A 19,108-nucleotide genomic window follows, 5' to 3' on the forward strand; every position below is an offset into this window, starting at 1 on the left:
TCTGCCTGCTGCAGCAGCATCTCTCCTGAGGCAGCCCACAAAGCCATGCAGGGAACTGCAGTCTGTGCACCTGGGAACAAACCCAGTGGGAGACAGAGCAGGCACCAGGCAAGAAAGAACACTCTTTTCCAGTAGAGGAAGCAAAGGGGAATAAGAACAGGCTGAAACACTTATTTCAAAATGGATTTTATTCCAGGCATTAAACAGATTCTGGCACATGCTTTTTTTGAAGAGAAAGGAAAACTAATCTGGATTCCACATAAATTACATCTGGCAAAGTGCAACTTACAAATGAGTGGGAAAAATAAACCTTTTGAATCCAATTTCTGTACAACGGTAGATTCAGCTCCTCTTAAATAAACTCCCATTGGTTCACAGCATAGGAAATTACAGGGGATGCTCTGATACAGTAACAGCTTTCTTTAAGGGTATTCCCAATGCAAATTCTCTGTCTTGACAGTCTAGGGGGCTGTTTAAAATAAACAGGAAAACAAGAATGAGCAGCTGCTTGGTCTGACTGTTACATATAGTCAGTTTTCTTGAAGAAATCCTAGCAGACACCTGTTACAAAACATGGCACTGGATGGACCTTGGGGAAAAAATAGAGATAACACTGTTCTTCCTTCCCTTCAGTGCAAGGGAAGTGTAGAGTATGCTAATAATAAGTTTGAACAAGACTTTGTTTATTCCAAGAAGAAGTTCAGTTTGCCCACACTTGACAGCAGCCTTTTGTAATGTACTTCCTTTTCAGCAATTGCTAAAACACGTTGGAAACGAACAGCTTCCAAAAGATGATGTGTGGGGAGGTCTGAGTTGAGCTAAAGCAATGCTTTAGCTGACAGAAGAGTGAGCGGTTGGGAGGTGACCTCAGGTGAACAAGTCCAAAACCAAGTAGAATTAAAAAATGAAACTCCAAACTCCACAAGCAATTTGAGTTACTAACATTTAGCCTATGTCCACCTTTGCCTTTTCCTCCCCCCAGGCCACAGCACCTGAAGAAGGAGTGTCCCATCTTCAGCAGCCCCAGCTTACAGCCCAGAAGGATGCCAGTTCACACTCTGCCAGGAGAGCAGTAGCAAAGAGGCACAAATAAACCAACACAGCCAGTCCAGGTGTGTCTGCCCCAGGAGCAGTCAGCAACCTCCAGCACGGGGGCCAAACGCACAGCCAAGGGCAGCAGCCACTGTGCTGGCAAGAGCCCTTGGCATTAGGGCTGGCCCAGAGCTTGGGGACTGTAAACAAGCAGAGCTTCTGTGGTCTGCAGCAGTCAGGAGCTTTGTTTGTAGAGGAGCTGGGTCCTGGTCCCAGAGTGGTTATGAAGGAGGAACTGCAAGAAAGCTGCACACACACAGTGGGAGCAGGGAGCAAGGAGGCAGTACCTGGTAGAGGAGTGAACATGCTGTTAGCTGCAGCACAAAAGCTGCTGGAGAGTGAAATGGGGGGAGGTCAGATGGCCCACTTGGGCTGTGCTTTGATGAAAACATGTAATCCTTTCACACTTCATTGCATACAGAGCTTACAAACAGTACCTGCTCAGCGGCCCTTCATCTGTCTCTGTATCAATATTTTTCAAGTCAGGTAGGTAGAAACTTGACTGTTCCTATCTCCTACAGCATAATGATGCTATTCTGAAAGGACCATTTCCTGAAGATTCTTGTTAAAAATGCAGTAGCTAATAGGGTGGCATCTCTGCCCTCAACGGGTCTGTCTGGCCCGCTCTCATTCCATTCCTAGGCTATTTTCCTTCCTTCTCTGCCCTCTCCTAACCTCAGTGGTTCTGGCCCAAAGCATCTCTATATAGGAAAGAGAAATCACTGCAGAGTCAGTGCCCTCATTTCCACAGAGAAGAGCAGCTGCACCATTGTGTAAGGATCAAAAGGAACTCCCTTGTGAGTTTTCACAGTGCAGGCAGGTCATTCTTCTGGCTAATCAGGGCTGAGATGGGGATCTGATATCAAAGTGAAGGGGGAGACAGGATAAGAGCTCCTGTCACATGATGGATTTAATTTTTTTTTAAACCAAGAACAAAAAAACATTGTCCAGTTTTCACACTAAGCACATGCAATATACAAAGAACATTATCTGTTCTTTTGTCAAATGTTTGGGCAAATACCAAGCTAAGAGAAAGAATTAAAAACAGATACAAACATGATCAAAAGTAAACAGCTGTTCATGAACAACCTGTTTCTTCTACACAGATCAGAAAGGATCCAGGCAAGCAATTGCCTAATGAAGATGGTCCCACCATCTGGTTCCCCTGTCAGGTTCTTGGAAAGGAGGGTTGGTTTACAAAATCAGTCTCAAGAGGAAAATTTAACACATCTAGTTAGGAGAAGGTAAAGTTGTGGGGACTTTATTTGAATAGGTGAGCATCCCTTGGCAGGTTTGAAAACCCACATGAAGCTAGAGCTGACTGGTAACTGGGAGCAGGATTTGGGATGCTAGCTAGAGAGCACCAGTGCCTTTGGTATTTCCAGAACACAAAGGAGCCTCTCTCAGGGCAGCCCTACACTGTGGCAGCATTTGTGCAGGGGGCAGTTTCAGCTTCACCAGCTAACCTCTCCCCAGGGTGCTCATCAGGAAGAGAGGGGGGTGTCAAAAGTGGAGCAGCCCCAAGCCTTTTGGGGTTTTGTCTATGTCCCTTTTGTCTTTCTCAAAGACAGAAGGAAAAGCAACTAGACAAGGGAGTGGGTGGTTTGTCACGCCAGGCTCTGTTCACAGGGGCTGTGCAGAGCTGAAGAGACAAGCATGAGAAGTGTGGCCCTGCCCAGCCAGCAGCAAGAAGTCTGCTATGGCCCCTTCTGTCTCTCACAGTGGGGATCTGGGTGGGCTCCTGCCACAGCCTGAGCCATGTGCAGCACCTCTGTCTGTGTGTGCTGCCCACCACCTTTGGGCAGTGGCTGGCAGCACCAGGAAGAGCAGCCAGAGAACAGCCCCAGCTCCCCTAACATCCCCAGGGGCTGGCACCTGTCTCTGACTGGCTCCACCAGAACATGGTACCCTGAACCTGCAGGATTGGGCCACTCTTGGAGGCAGGGCTGGCCTTCCACACATAAAAAAGCTGGAAGGAAGACTTCAACAGGGAATAGTCCCTGAAACAATCCCTGGTTAGGCTGGTAAAATAGTGTCCCTTTTCAATCTCTCTTGTCAGCACTGCCCAACCTCAGCAGAGGAAGGAATGGGCCCACCAAAAAGAGGTGACAAACCTGCCCCCAGGATCTGCTAGCTCCTTCCCAGCTTCTCCACTGATCATGATGACTCTTCTGGACAGTCCTCACTGAGAGACATATAGGTGCATGACGTTAGAGCAAAAAGCCAGGGAAGCCAAAGAGCTACCAGTGTTTGTACAAGCATAGCCTAAGCTGCTGGACTGAAGGTTGTGGACTCTGGATGCAGAGAAAGGAAAGGATGGGGAGAGCTGCAAGTATTGGGCTGGGTCCTCCTCCATCTCTAGGTGCAGCTGTGCACAGGCATCAGCTACAAAGGAGAACTTAAGACTGGGGAAGATTTTGACAACTGTCCTGATTCCTCTCACCCCCAGCTTCTTCTCTGAAAAGTTCAAAACCATCAAGTGCTCAGCTGAAGTGGTGACATTTAGGGTCAGACATACAAAACCATTCCTGCCTCCCTCCGCTCCCAAAGTCTCATGCACAAAGAAACAAGGAGATCTCTGTGCTACCATCATGTTGCTTGTAGCAGCTCCCACTGTTGGCCAGGTACACCTGCTTGGCAGGGGCTGGTCACCACTCTTCCAGTCTGGTTTTCCAGGCAGAGACCGCTGACAAAGTGTTGAATGAAACTGCCTTTCATCTTCCACTTCTGTGAGAAGACAGAAAAAACAGGATGTTACTTCCATTCCCCTCCAGACTTCAAGTTGAGGGTAATCCCAAGTCAACTCCAACAGCTGGGGAAAATGAAAATCTGGGCACAGGGCAGCATCTCTAAATCACTGAGCTCCTGTACTAACAATAGCTGCAGTTAGGTAGGGTCAGGGTTTAGCTGAGTTACAGGGCTGGATGCTCAGAAGCATCTAGAAAGCAAACAACAGTAGTGGTCACAGCACCAAGCTCGGGCTGAATTCAAGAGGCACCTGGACAATGCTCCCAGGCACATAATGTGACTCTTGGGGTGTCCTGTGATGGGTCAGGAACTGAACTCAGTGATCCAGATGGGTCTCTTCCAACCTATTGGAATTCTATGATTGTGTGATGCTTTAAACACAAAAATCAGCAAGCAATGGCATTTTTAAAGCACATTATAGTCACAATTTCTGGGTCATTCTCTGTCCTGGACACCAAGATACCCACCAAAACTTGAAACCCTCCTATGGTTGCTTCCCATTCCAGGGAAAGCAAAGCACTGACATGCCTCCCAACAGTGAAAGCAACCTGTCCAAATAAAGCAAGAATCACACTTCCTAATGTTTGACTGGATCTCTCTCTTATCCATTGTTCCCGCATCTGTTCTTTCATCAAATTCAAAAGGTCTCATATACAACCCTTTCCTGAAGGTCCACTTTGGTTGTGCTACTGACCAGGAAACAAAAACAAGTCCTAACCTTGAATTTAAAATTCTGCTGGGAAAGGGCCGTACCTTCCATTCCTGCCGGAAAAAAAACCCCAAACCTGGGAACACTGTGAATGATAATGAAAAGTAGAAATGAGTCTGTGGATTTGGGATCTCCCATATGAGGCAGTATAATTCATCTCCAGTGGGGCACAGCTGAGCTCAACAGGTTGAGAAGACTGAGGGGTCCAGGCTCCAGGGATTTTCCCTTTATTCTTTTCAGTCACACAGATGACCCAGCTAGAATTGTGGTCTGGGTGCTCAGTCAGTAAAGAGCTCAGGAATATTATGAGGATGTTTTGGCTAACTCATGAGACTGATGAAGAAAAAGAAACAGTTTGACAATACTGATGGACTTCAAGAATATTGCAGAAAAGATATGCAATGGAATTTTAGAATTCCCTGCAATATCTGGACAATGTCAAAACCTACAAACATTTTAATTCTTGGGTAGCATAGCAAAAGGACTGCCACATGCTGTGTGGTTTCAGATATTCAGTTATGTTCACATATTGCTGGCAGCTGTTATGTGTCTTGGAGGGCAGGGCAGTTGCAAAGCCCAGAGTAATCTGTTGCTCCTGTATCACGTATTTCATCAAGTCTAAATACCAGAGGCAGCATCAATTTGCAGTATTGCCAGCCTTGTCTGACAGGACAACACTAAAGGAGAGCTGTTTGTGCAGCAGGAAGAAGCGGATTTTAACGGAGAAGGGGGCAGAGGAATGCAGTGATGATGGACAGGAAGATACAATGCAGTCTGCACTACAATGCCCTCACCAGCTGCTGCAACTCACTGCCTACACAGGTCCCAGAGCCATCTGGCTCCCATCTGGCAGAAGCCTCCCTATGAAGAGCTGAGGAAGAGTTAATATCATGCAGCAGCAGCTGTAATGATGGAGTGCAAAGGAGGGGGTCTCTCCATCAGCAAGCTGTGCTCTGTGCCTGGCTGGTGCCATTGCTGCACAACAGCCTCCCCAGCAGTGTCTCCCAGTGCCACAGACACCCCACTGAAGAGCCTCTTGACCTTCTCCAAAGCACACCTACTTCCCTGCCCTCCACTTTCCCACCACCTCTGTATTTGTGAATTCTCACTCTCCATGTTCCACTGTGCTTGTGTGAGAGGAAGCTGCCATCTGCCTCTCCCACACACCCCACAGCTCACCAAAGACCCAGCTGCAAAAGAATATGCTGAGATTTGAGATGGAGGACAAGGCCAATGAGCAAGAGGCACTGGTTTTCTTCTTTCTTAGCACCACTGGAGGCTTGCTCAAGTTACTCCTTCAGAGGAGAGACCTGCTCTGTGGCAGCCATCCCTGCAGAGCAGGTACCTACTGTGACAGGGACAGTCTGCAGCAACAGGCCCAGCAGGACAGCAGCAAACACTCCCCAGAGCACATCTACTGCTGCTAACAAAATCAATCAGCTTCTCAGTGAGCCACACCACTGGAAAGCCCAGCATGTCAAGCCACCCAGATCCTTTTGTTCAAAGTAAAGAGGGGTGGGATGGGGAAGGGAAGGAGGAGAGGGCGAGAGTTGAAGGTGAGGCTCATCTGGGCTGTGGGGAGGTGCCATGTATGTAGCTGTTATAAAGCACACCCACAGTAAAAGCCAAAGTAGGGTTCCACATCTCAAATACATGGGTTACCTTCAGAATGACAAATTTTACCTATTCTGATCACACACTCTGCTTTTCTGCCCTTCATGAGATACCAGAGCAACTCCCCTGACTTCACCTGAACCTTTCACAAGGCCTGACTGCAGACCACAGGACTACCAAAGACAGCCCAACATCCTCCCCTGCAGGGACACAGGATATCTCAGAGCTCCCAGGAGGGTGGTCAGTGGCAATGGATGAGAACAGGAGCCAGGACACTCATCTCCCACTGCCAGCCACCTCAGAAAGGAGCCATTTAGTCTAAACCAGTTACCCGGTGACATAGTTATGCAGGGGTCCCATAGGTACAAGCCCCTTCTGGGAGGGCCCAGCTTTCTCACAGACCACAAGGGAGCTTAGACTGGTAAGTTTTAAGTGACAGCAGTAATGACCACCTTTAGCAAAAAAAAAAACAACAGAGTAGACACCTCCTGCATACAGGGAGTAGTCTCTTCTTCTACACCCAGACATTATGACTGGACTGTACGTGGAAGGAAAGCTTTTGGAAGATACAAGCATTGCACAATCTGAGAAATTTTGGCTTGAAAATCTTCTGTGGTCTCCCTTTCTTATACAATGGAGATAGTACATTTTACTGGTCAGAGTAGGTTTGAAATGAAGATGGAGGAAGAAAAAAAAAAGAAACCATTTTTTCTTGGAAATATTGTGTTTTGATCCTCTTCCCCAGTGTCAACTCAAAATTCCCCCCAGTTTTTTTGCGTATCTCTCTCTCCATCTTTTTTATCTATCATTTCAAATTGGTTTTAAGTGGCTGGATAGAAGCATTCCACATGCAATAAGAGAAAAGTCAGAAATAGCCAGTCTTCTTCTATCCAATATATACAAGAGCTGAAATTGTTTACACTAGTCTAATTTTTCAGGGTAATCAAAAGTTTTCTTTTAACCCCCAGTAATCCAGGTAGTGCAGGGTTTCTCTCAAAACCCTAACTGTGAAACAATGGAATTGGCCAAGTTCAGGAGGCACAGCTGAGAAAGGCAAATTTTGCTCATGAGGACTGAGATGCTTCAAACAGAAATGTATGGAGAGCTGATAACTGGACTAGCCAAGGATGCTGTAAGTTGTAATTGAGTGTATTTGCAGAGCCATGGACAGCCTGAAGCTGGTCTTGAACACTAAATTTTAAATACACAAGCAGAGACAGAAGATGGAAAAGTTCACATCAGCATCCAGCAAGTACTGTCTTCCTTTGAGCACTTAAATTTGTAAAACTAAATCACAACTAAGAGAAACTCTTGTCTCCTGAAAACTACTTTCAAGGCATGGCACATTGCCTATATTGTTTTACCTGCTTATTGTCATGAAGGTGCTGAGTCAGACAGGCTTTCTCTGCTTTTCTTTTTGGATACTCTATAAAAAGTTGCATTCATCTTCAGGTAATATTCACTGAGAAGTAAAGTGGGAAAAATTTCCCAATGGCATACAAAGCGACACAGGATTTCAAATAGTGTTTGTCTCACAAGAACACTTAGTGTCCTCATTTTCAGGCTGAGGTCACATTCCTTCAGAACATTTTAATGAAATATAGCTGTTTAATAGGATTTCTCAGCATTTCTTGTTCTGTTGGGAAATACTGTGCCAACGTTTCTCATTTTCATTCTCTTGTTTTAGGGTCTGACTCTCACTTCGCCTTCTATTTGTCCTCGCTATAACACAAATTAAAACACCACTCCTACTGTCAGTCAGAGCCAAAAACAAAGCTGAAGGCAATAATTTATTGTGCACTCAACTAAAAATGCTATTCTCCAAATAACATTATGGGTAACATCCATCTGCTTTGAAATCTAGTTCTGATTATGCAGAATAGCTTTTGGCTGGTCTTCTGCCAGCTGTTGCTGTTGAATGATCAACAGGATCATGTTGCCAAATACATTTCATTTCTGGTTTCTTTCAACCCAAGGGAGTCTGAGAGCATCAAAAATCATCTGAAGTGTGACTATTGTCTCATATCCTCCTGCTTAAAAAATTCTAGACTTATTTTGAGATAATAGTCTAAACACAAATCACAATACTCCAAAGCCTCTGCTAGAGTATTACCTATATGTCAAATGGACTGGTTTGAGCACTCAAAATTAACAAAAAATTATCTGTCTTTGGGACATGCTTAATGCAGAACAGCTGTGTAGCATGGGCACAGCTTCAGCATGTTTGAAAGCAGAAACCAACTTTAGGAGTTCTGCGATGCTATCATAATGATCTAACCAATCTACTCCTGGGACACTAAAAACCAAAGGTATACCATCCTTTGTCAGAAATTTTGCATTTTCATGACTCAGACACAGACATGAAATCTACATCCAGAAAAATCCAAACATCTTTCACCACAGATCTCTGATGACAGTGACAGGAAAGATGTTCAAAGCCGGACTTCCATTACTTAGGATGCTGTATGTGTGATGTGCAAGGTGCCCACACTCACCCTCCTCCACTCAGACCACATCACATACTCAGGGCTCTTACTTGTCATTTCTCTGCAAAGGAGCTCAGCTGCCCTCCCTCCACCCTCCATTCAGCTCCTCTGACTTTCTGAGAAGCCCACTTGAACTGAGAAGTGGGCACACTCATGCACAGTTTGGAAGCACTGCTCTCCCCCAGCACTTGCACTTGGGGCTGTGAGTATCCATGGGGAGACAAGGCAAGCTGTAGGGCAGCTGAGGGAATTTGTTCCTTCCAGCTTTGCTCTTTCTTGGAAATCAACCTCTCAAATATCAGGAGGAGAGAGAAAGGAATAGTTTACAAGATGACTGACTTCTAGCTAATTAAAATCCAATGTCAGTGTTAACAACAATTACTGTTGTGTTTATGAAAGAAAAGAACCATAACAACATTCCCTAGGAACACAACAAACTTGAGCATTGCAAGTAAAATTGGCTTTATAAGCAGAAATTTGAAATGGGAGTTTGGGACTACAAAAACGACCCAAATGTTTAAGAACATTTAACTCAAATTACATTAAAAATTCAAATGCACCTCTCCCACTTCACTCCACCTTATCCATTCAGCTGGAAGGCAGTTAGAATGGCAGCTGTAATTCAAATCAGTCTCTAATTATTTGAAATGCTTAAACAAAATCCTTGCTTAGAGTCAGTTGGTTAAATCATATGCTAGGTCGAGTCCTTGGTGTAAGTGCAGTTCGCTCACATAAAGTAATGGAAAACAACAGCTCACACTCTTAAGTGTGTGCATGTCTTGATAATGAGCCTGTAAATAATCAACACGTCAAGACTCAATAAATCCTATTCCAGCAGCAGAATAAGCCTGGTTGTGTTACTGTGAATTAATCTCTCTTCTGGCTTCTGATGCAGCCTGTCTCCACCCTCCTTGAGGGATCCTTGTCCTTCCATGACAGAGGAAGCAGGGAAAGACAGCTGATTTTGGCAGCTGCTGAAGTCCTCTCTGCTGCCAGGGAAGAAAATACTGTGAAGCACATAAGGAGAAACTAAGTGACCTAATTACACAGCGATGGGATGAGTGATTGCCAACAAGAAAAAGGAGCAGGCAAGCACAGCCCACCTGGGATACCCTTGCAGATTAATCCAAACTCAGTTTTCCCAGTGTATTCATGGTGACAACTCTTCAAGGCATTTCTGCATTAACCAACCCTCCACAGGTCTACACAGGTTTTCCATAAATGGGCAGGACTGAATTTCAGTGCTTTCTTTCAGGAAAAACTAATTTCAAGGATTCATATAGTATTAGAAAGTACTGAAAAAATGAAATGCTGATGAGAACTTGTCAAAGCTGAGCTGTCTTCTATATTTGGGCTATCAAAACAACAGACATGTCAGAAAGCCGAGTCAGCACAGCCTTAGATGACAGAAAACTTGTTCTCTCTTGGTGTAGAGGGAAGCATGGGAACTAGGAATGAAACAAGTCCAATCTGCTGTCTGCCAGGGTTGTGTTGCTCCCTTTTGTGCTTTGCCCAGTTCTGATAAAAAGACACATCACATCTCTGCTGAGGGCACCCCAGCCATTGCAGAGGCCATCCCTTAGCTAGTGTTGAAGGCAAAAGGACTGATTTGTCCTGACAGATCAGGGATGCACATCTTGGAAACAGCATAGGTCAAAGAGCTGCATTTTGTTAGGAACATTGCTGCTGTGTATTTTTCCTCTAGGGAGCAGTTCAGGTGGAACATGCAGTGCTTTATGTCAGACAGTATCTCTTAAATGAGTTACATGCACTCAGTTTTAAAGGTCTGCTCACATGTTCAAAGACAGCACAAAGAATACGGGTATCTCACTTCAAATTAAATAAACAAATGATAGCACATACCACCCTTCCCTTAGGTATCCCAAAGCAGTTGCCACACCTACCTCTCTTTGGTGCTATGCTTCATCCATGCACCAATCTGGCTGCACATAAACTCACCCAAGAAGCAAAGCTGGGGTGCTGCTGAGCTGGAGCCAGCCCTGCTGCCAAGGGCCCAGGCAGAGCAGACACCCACACGCTGCACCTTCTGCTTGGTCACACACTCTGTCATGCATGCAAGCTTACAAAACACACCAGAGAGGGAGATGCAGAAGATGGGAAGGACTTTAATGTGCTTTGGTAGTGCTGGGTTTGGCCCTGCTGAGAGAGAGGTGCACAGTTACCCACCTGTCTGCCGTCTTTTTGACTGCAAGCTTCCAGTGTGATTTGAGAACCAGTAGAGAAGGAGGCAATGGAAAGACACTTGTCCTGCTGTCTAATTAAAGGGTCACTGAATATCCACTCCTTTGGAATAAGAAAAAGGAAGGTTCCATTAGGATCCCAACAGTGATCAGATGAGGGAGAGAGATCTTTTTCTATCAGATACTTTAAAAACCTCCATCTTTTGTTCTCTTCCTACAAAAGGCTCCCTGGGAAGCACCTACCACAGCAGATGTCACTTGATCAGAAGTTGATGCTCAGGCTTGGTGCATCATCACCTGCAAAGTCTGCAGCTGGCTCCCCTCACTATCTGAGGTGTCTAACCCATGATCCCATGCAACTCTCTGCTCTGCAGCTCTACAGATGCAGGCCTACAAAGCAAGGAGCCCTGACATACATGATGTGCAACTGCTTCTGCATGTTTTACACACCAGATATGTTCTCTAACAGGTATCTGGGACCTATAAATTGTTAAGCAAAGCAAAACACATGCAAGCATATCCATATATCACCAGCATGCATAAGGGACATGTTGATTAATGTTTTCCTTCCTCTGACTAGATGAATACCTGATCCAATCAAATGTTACTACTATACTTTCCCCAAGGAAGCGATACAAAATGCAGTAGGTTTCAAAGATTTCAGATGGTAATGACACAGACCAATGAGTCAGGTTAAATGGCACATTGAATGCTGGCTGCAAACTAGTTTCCAATTGTTAACAGATGTGCATATGTGATAACAGATGCGAGTATGTATTTTCTGGCACAAAATACCCTACTGTGACCCTTAACTTTCTCAAGCTGCTTCCAGTCACCAACAGAGTCTGAGTGCAGATCTTCAGCTTGTATATACCATCACAGCTCCACTGCAGTTAGGAGAACTGCACCACATTACTGCCACTGGGGTCAGCTATTTAAACTCTATTTGTGCTTTATACTGGAACACATCTGCAATACAGCACAATTCAAGTCATCTGCAGCTACAACTGAGCTGGCAGAGCTCAGTTTCTAATCCCAAAAAATCTCATACCCACATGCCAGGGTAGTAGCCGCACACAGCCCCAAAATGATTCTCAATGAGTCTGTCACTCCCTGAGCATCTGAGCACCTGTTGTCCCTGAGAGATGAAAACCTTCACATTCTATGCCTGACTGCTGAGTCTGTTGAGCCAACAGAGCTCTGAGAGATGGGCTTCTTTTTCTGCTTACTACTGAAATGATCACAGGGTCAAATTCCTCCTTCCTTCACCTCCATATCAACCCACCAAGACCAGAGATGCCTCTTCATTCAGGTAATTAAAAGGGAAGGAGCAAACCAGCAAATTGAAGCCTGCCTTACCTGAGAGACAGGTGGATTGTTCACGGACCCTTTACAGTTCCCCATGCCAGCCAACACAGTCCCTGTGGTATCCTGTGCCTGAGACTCCAGACAGTTTCTTCCTTGTCTAATTATTCCTGGAATCAACTCTTTTTCAGGAATCCTTGAAATAAAATGACAGTTGCATAGTACTTCATACTAGAAATTACCAAATTACTTCCACATTTATAAGGGCTTAATTGGCCCCTGACTGAACACAGTTCCCTATATTTGACAGAAAATGAACAATATCATGCTGTCCACTGGAAATATCTGGAGGAGGCAAAAATCAAGGGAGAACTTGGTCAGAGGACTAGTACTTTTGTTTCAGAAGGCATACCAAGCTCTTTAGGGGTACCCTAAGCAGTTTCATGTTATGATTCTGAAATTCTGAAAGAGGCTGTTTCCAGCAAAAAGCCGTATCCACACTGATTTTCTCTGCTTCTTCCTCCCCCCTTTTCAGTCTTCTCCCCAGCTAACACATATTCTTGCCTCATTGGTAGGAATGCAGGAAAGATCTGTCAAGGCCAGACTGCAGCTGGATGTTTCAGCCTCCACTCACAGCCACAGACTGAGGTGTAAAGATGTGCTGCCCTTCCTGAGCTATACACATGTGTGCTGGTTTGCACACGCCAACAACACAGCTCTACCCAGGCTGCCTCCCAGCTGGGCAAGGACACAACACTTCTGTGTCCTGACCCAGGGCAGGGGAAGCCACAGGGACAGCTGCTTCTGGCATTCCTTAGAGCCTTCTCTGAACCACCCAAACCTCTGCACTAAGGCTGTCCAGCTCTACATGGCTCAACTCCCTCCAGACAGAGAATCCACTGGGCAGAGACCAAGTCAAAACTGGGAGGGGTGTAGTGGACTGGCTCTTGTCTCCACCCTACATTCTGAAACCGCCACTGTTGCACATTTCCAAGGGACAGCTGTGTGGGGCAGAACAGAAGGCAGACCTTTCGCAGAGCTGTGACAATACAAGCCAGGAAAACACAGGAGGTTTCTTACAAAAAAGAAGAGCAGAGAAAACCTTTTCCAAGCATAAGTCTCTCTTTTGCCCACTGCTGTCAAGGCTCATGTTTCCATTGTGACCCACTTCCCAAATCCCTCAGAGATTTTTACAAGCAAAGAACTGACTCACTTGAGCTCAGGGTAGACGCTCTCCAGATACCACTGGAAGGATTTACAGTTCAGTTTGTGTCGCAACTCCACTCGGTCTGCAATGCTGGAAACACAGGCAGTTTGCTGAGCATAAGGCAGTGAACAGGAGGGAGGGGAACAATGAACACTGGCCAGGAGGTTTGAGGGAAGTTACATTACTTTTTGCCATTACTCATTCTCCCACATAACTGTTGCTGGTTCAGAGCACTGGCAGTGACCGGAGGTGAAGATGAGGAGAGAGGCAAGTTGCAGGGAATAGAAATGTTCTTGCACTTCCTTTGGCTCAGGGCAATGGCAGGGCCCAGGTCCTACCTCGTTAAATAATACATTGCAGTAAAACTGCTGTAAGATCAGGCAAGTGTTTGTGCCTCTGGGTGCCCCTGTAGAGGCAAACCATGAAACCTGCACAACAATCAGCTGCTGAAAAGGCCCAGAGAGTGTTTGTGCTCAGGTACATTCAGATGATTCATCCGTGTGTGCTAAAACATGTCTCTAGCTCATGGCAGCAGGCCTAAGCTGAGGCTGGAGAACTGAGACCTGAGGAACTTATTTATTTGTTCTTAAGCAGTTTGGGGAGAGGGTGGGAGTAAAAAGGGACATTAACTCAACATCTCAGTAGCTGTCTGCTGTGGCAGTCCTGCTGATTTGTCTGGCTTTAGCTGGCTGAAGAAGAGGATTTCCCTCCAGCAGTCCTACTGAGCAGTGAAACCAGAAACTCTTGTCTTTAAGCTCTAACACTGCATTTGTGTGTTGGGAAGGAATTTCAGTGATATCCGTGTACCTCTCCATCCTCAGCCCACAGAGGCCACTGTACATATACATGAGGTCACATACCTCAGGGGAATGTTCTGAGATTTTATATCCACACTGGAATTGAGGGGAAGGAGGGTCCATTTTAGGGCAAATTGTCAGTGATGGTGTCAAAGGTATTTGCACACTAAAATCTAAACTTAATGCAGGTTCACAGAGCTGTTACTACAGGAAATTACCTGAAGTCTTATGCTCTGCTCCAGCTTTTATTCAGCCAATGCTGCCCGTAAAGTCACTAGGAAGTCTGTGCAAACAAGAACTGCAGATTTTGCCACTAAAACACATGAGCAATAGATCCACACACAATATGCAATAGTCTGTTTCCTTCACAAGCAGCAGGGTTACTTGGAGCAGGGTTACTTGCTATGTGGTCCTAGTCCAGCTGCTGCAGTCAGCTCAAGGACTGATAAATTAGGTGGGCAAAGCTATTTTTATGAAGATATGTAATGCATCATGATTATAAAGCAAAGTGCACAAGAATAAAAGTGACCTGGTTGTCATAAATAAGTAGGAGATGCATCATTACCCTGTGCAAACACATTTGAGATACAACTACATTCGCCAAGTCCCTACACTAATACAACAATAGCCTTTTGTTCATTGGCAGATAAAACCCACAGAAATGCAGCACTCCTGGGAGTTTTACATTTATTTGGGAGTCATTGGGAGTTTGAGAGCACAGACAGCAAGCTCTCCTCTCTAGGTTTGGTGTCCATCACTGATTTCTGGGTCACAGAGAACTGTTAAGCTGATAACAATGAATCCCACATGGCCTGAAAACAGCTTTAGCAAAGGTGCTGTAGGAAGCACAATTCTGCAGATTGTGTTTCTAGATCTTACCATCAGCCACGCTCTCTCCTGCTCTACAAACCAGCAAACTGCCCTCCATCCATCAGGCAAGTGGGGAGTGCACCAAGTGCAACATGCCCCATGTGCCAGCCAGCCATGCTTGCCCTGGCATTCTCCATCTGCACAGGAACTTAAGCTCAAGATACAGCTCACATTTCTACAACAGCTGGATGCTGTGATAGAAAAATATTCCTGTCTAGCCACTTCAAATATCTGGTCTTTTAATTTCATTACAGATCCCTTTGGCCTTCTGCTAACAAATGATTTATGCAGTGTTACTGAGGAAAAAATTAAGTGAATTAGTAGCAAACCTCATTAGCCAGACACTCAAGCTACAACCTCCTTGGCAAGGCAGGCATTCAGAGCACCTCTCTTTCTCACACTTAGCCCCAGAGAAGACCTAAAAAGTACTTCTTGCTACCAAGGGGTTTACCAGAGCCCTCCTACCAAGGTGTGGGGCAGCTTACCTTCCAAAGGCCTTGCCGATAGCCGAGGGCCGGGCCTCGTAGTAGTACTGCTTGTACTCATCCATCCACACCTCCGCTGTGCGCTTGGTGTTCCTGCACCAACGGGGAACAGATGCTGTGCTGAGGGGAAGCTCTGCTGCAGAACCTGCCCTCCCAGGAGCAGGCCCTGCGTGGGCAGACCCCCTATACCTCAGCAGGTAGTGGGGGACAGTCCCAAACACAAAACCAAGTAGGCAGAATGGGTGGGTAGAGATTGATTGTGTTAAGTCTACAAAGCCATGCAAGAACACTTGAGAAATTAAACATTTATTAGCCATAGTTTACCATTACTTTTTTGCATGTACTTCCTCTGCAGAGACACCAGGCCTGATTGTCACCAACACACTCATTTACAGTATCTCTTTTCCCAGATTAGAATAACATTTTGGGATACTGTTTGGAAAGCAGCTCTGTCTAACCTCTAACCTCCTGTCCAAATCAGGCTAGCTTCATATTGGGTCATGTTGTTCAGGGTCTTGACTGGTTGAGTTTTGAGATGCCCAATGATGGAGATTTCATCATCTCCCTGGGGCCCTGAAGCAGCACTTGACCACTTTCATTGTCAAGCCCTTTATCTCAACTCTCTTCTCTTCCCAGCTGTGCTGCAGTAGAAGCTGTCCTCAGGGTGTATCTTAGAGCATGTACAGCTCAGAGACAACAGAGATGTCCAAGGGCTGCTGATACCTCCACACATGTCACAGGGCAGCATCTGTGAATGGCCAGGGTGTCTCTCCGGCATACTGCTCCCCACGCCCCTCACCAGAGACTGAGAAGGAGTGAGAAACACAAATACCAACAGCAGAAAAGGGAACAGGTTTTGTTCACAGAAAACATCAACTCATCCTTCCCTTGAGAACAGAGGCTCAGCCACAAGCTGTTCTCCATTACCAGGGAAAAGCACAACAGAGAATTCAGACTTATTTAGACATGTCCAAGACAAAGGTGGCCTGGCTGCTCCCGGGAAGTACCCAACACCTACTTGATGTAAGTCAGCGCGTTGCCCTCAGGGAAGTCATAGGGATGGCGCTTCCTGAACACGTGTCCCACTCGACTGCAGGGAACAATCTCCAAGCTGCCACCACACATCCACACTCGGAAAGAGAGCTCTGGAAGAGACGCCAAGAGTCATACAGCTGCAACAGTCCTGAGAAGGGCACTTTTCTTGCCCTTCTGCTCTGGGTGTATTGCCTGCATCAGTAAAATCAGGGAAAGCAATGCCACGGTGAGAGCAGAGAAACTGTCCTCCCTTTGTTAAAATGGAGGCAACTATTGCAGCTCAGGGACTTCCAAGCCTTCTCCAGTCCTGCCCCTCTGTGGTCTCATTTCAGTGAGACACCTTTGCATTTGACCAGGTCTTCAAGGCTGCTCAGGATGGCATCTGGCAACAGACTGAGACCAATCCTACATACAGCCCCTGTTTAAGACTTTGTTACTGTCATCCCTGCCCACAGATAGAATTAGAAAGGAAGAACTTACTGTGTAAAACAAATCATGTGAGGAAGAAAGGGAGTTTAGAAGATCAGGGAAAAGAACAGAACAAGAGGGTACAGGGAGTCAATGTCTAGAGCTAAGTCCTCTCCCTCACACCTGTATGTTATCCACCCTGCAATACCTCCTTCTCATTTTGGTTGGCTCTATTACTAATGAACTAGAGCAACTGACTGTGTTGTAGTTGCCTCTGCTGGGGGAACTGCTCAGAGCAGATACCAGTCTCATATAGTATGGCTATGAAAATACAGAGAGAATCCTGCTACTTGAAGAAATCCACCCTATCCTGAAACTAGATTCAACATTTTGCTAAAAGATTAGAAGAGCATGGAGCTTTGATATGCAGGCACTTATTTGCCTCACAGAAGGTATGTGACCTTGCTCAAGCTTTTGGGTCTGTCCTCACTGTTTTAATCACTGCCACACCAGTGGGGTTTTCCACTTTCAATTCATGTGGTGATGAAAAGAGAAGGAAGAAGGAAAATGAAAATTAGCTGGGTGGTTTGGTTGTCTTTACCAAGGGGGCTTCATATTGTATAGACTAATTACTTCAAAAACTGGACTCAGCGGGGTTCCCCCTCCAGTAATGCCCGATTTATGCAGCCCTGATGCTTAGAAATGAAAAAGAAATTATGTATCCAGATCTAATGGATGTTTGAAACTATGTATACACACTAACATCTTCCCAACTTTCATCTTTCTCCATAGCTTTCCTCCCTGCATACTGAGAGGTGGTTCAAACAGTGAGTTGCAGGGTGAGGGGAGATGGTGCATCTAATGCAGCTTCTCAGTAAAAGACCTCATTTGGTTAGAATGCATTTTGTAGCTCTTACTTGCACTTTTCTGACTCTTATCCAGAGGTAATTATTTTCAGATTCTTTTTAACAGGGAGTTCCAGATTTGAAGAGAGGAAGGGTTTTAGGAATGAACAAATAAAAAAAACACCCAAGACATAAGTTTCTGTGTGGTGATGTGTCCAGCTGACATCTGCTCTCCTGGAATGAGCTTCTGACTCACTCTGGCCTACAACAAAACCAGAACTCTCAGTCTGGTATATGTAACTTGAAAGTGATGTCCATTTCCAAAGAGGATTTCTCACACCATCTTAGACAGAACCACTCTCTCATCTACAAATGAGGACCTAAGTCAAACAGTCCCTTCCCACCCAAAATTGTAGTATTTAGTATAAATAATGTTTCAGAACATTATCAATATTTTTCCTTGACCAGAAAACCCAGTTTTCAATTAAGTACGGTAAACTGTTTTTTAAGAGGTTAAATTAACCATTCTGAATTCTTCAAGGAAAATTAATACATTTTGTTGTCAAATCCAGGTTGGTTTCTATCCCTCTGCTTTCAGCAGCAACAGACTTGATGGAGGTTGAGGGAAAAGTGACAGAAGACATTGAATTCACAGAAAAACCTCCTAACAAGGCAAAACTGGCAAGCTGAGTCACATATAGCCTGGCCCAGTTACTGCCAGGCTTTACAAGAGCTATTTCAAGGAGAATGAAGCAAATTCTGTGGAGTGATTCTGTGGTTTTGATCAGCTCTATGTAGAAGAATGGCTGTGAGCATGCAAATAATTTCCTGCTGCTTATGGCAGAGAGCTCTACTTAGCATCACACTACTGACATATGGACCAAACTACAACACTGGACTCCCAGGTGGGCAGAAGAATATTAAGAAATATTCCTTCTCCATCTTTGGGGTTTACAGCTTCTACACAGTCCCAGCTCGGAGGCTGGCAGCATGGCCAAGTGGCTGGCTTTGCAGTTGGAGCAGGGCTAGTGATGGCAAGGAGCTGAGCTTGACTCCACTCCTGAGGGACATAAGGGAGGGATCTTCATGCCTGGGTTAAGGCTTCCTGTGACTTCTGCCACAGTGCTCAGCTGATGCTACTAGGACTGCTGAGATTCTTATGCAAGCACCATTTCATATCTCTTTTTAATATAACGAATACCATAAAACTGAATCAAGATTTGGGAAAGCAGAACACTCATTATTAGACTTTTTTTTTTTTTTAAAGGTGGTACCTTGAGAGTGTATTATCAGCCCAAGATATTAT

General features: G+C 45.3%; 1 protein-coding gene across 1 annotated transcript in view; it reads right to left on the minus strand.

Annotated features, from left to right (window-relative positions):
- Positions 1-208: 208 nt before the first annotated feature.
- GALNT16 (polypeptide N-acetylgalactosaminyltransferase 16) overlaps positions 209-19,108 on the minus strand; it is a 74,465-nt gene continuing 55,565 nt past the window's right edge. The window contains exons 10-16 of the mRNA XM_058806826.1: positions 16,533-16,659; positions 15,515-15,607; positions 13,369-13,452; positions 12,210-12,351; positions 10,837-10,953; positions 3,680-3,819; positions 209-1,379 (exon numbers count right to left, since the gene is read on the minus strand). Of these exons, the coding sequence (XP_058662809.1) occupies positions 3,682-3,819; positions 10,837-10,953; positions 12,210-12,351; positions 13,369-13,452; positions 15,515-15,607; positions 16,533-16,659 (701 nt within the window). The 3' untranslated portion in view covers positions 209-1,379; positions 3,680-3,681. The remainder of the gene's footprint in view (positions 1,380-3,679; positions 3,820-10,836; positions 10,954-12,209; positions 12,352-13,368; positions 13,453-15,514; positions 15,608-16,532; positions 16,660-19,108) is intronic.

The sequence above is a fragment of the Ammospiza caudacuta genome, chromosome 6 (genome assembly GCF_027887145.1).
Source record: "Ammospiza caudacuta isolate bAmmCau1 chromosome 6, bAmmCau1.pri, whole genome shotgun sequence".
Taxonomy (NCBI): Eukaryota; Metazoa; Chordata; class Aves; order Passeriformes; family Passerellidae; genus Ammospiza; species Ammospiza caudacuta.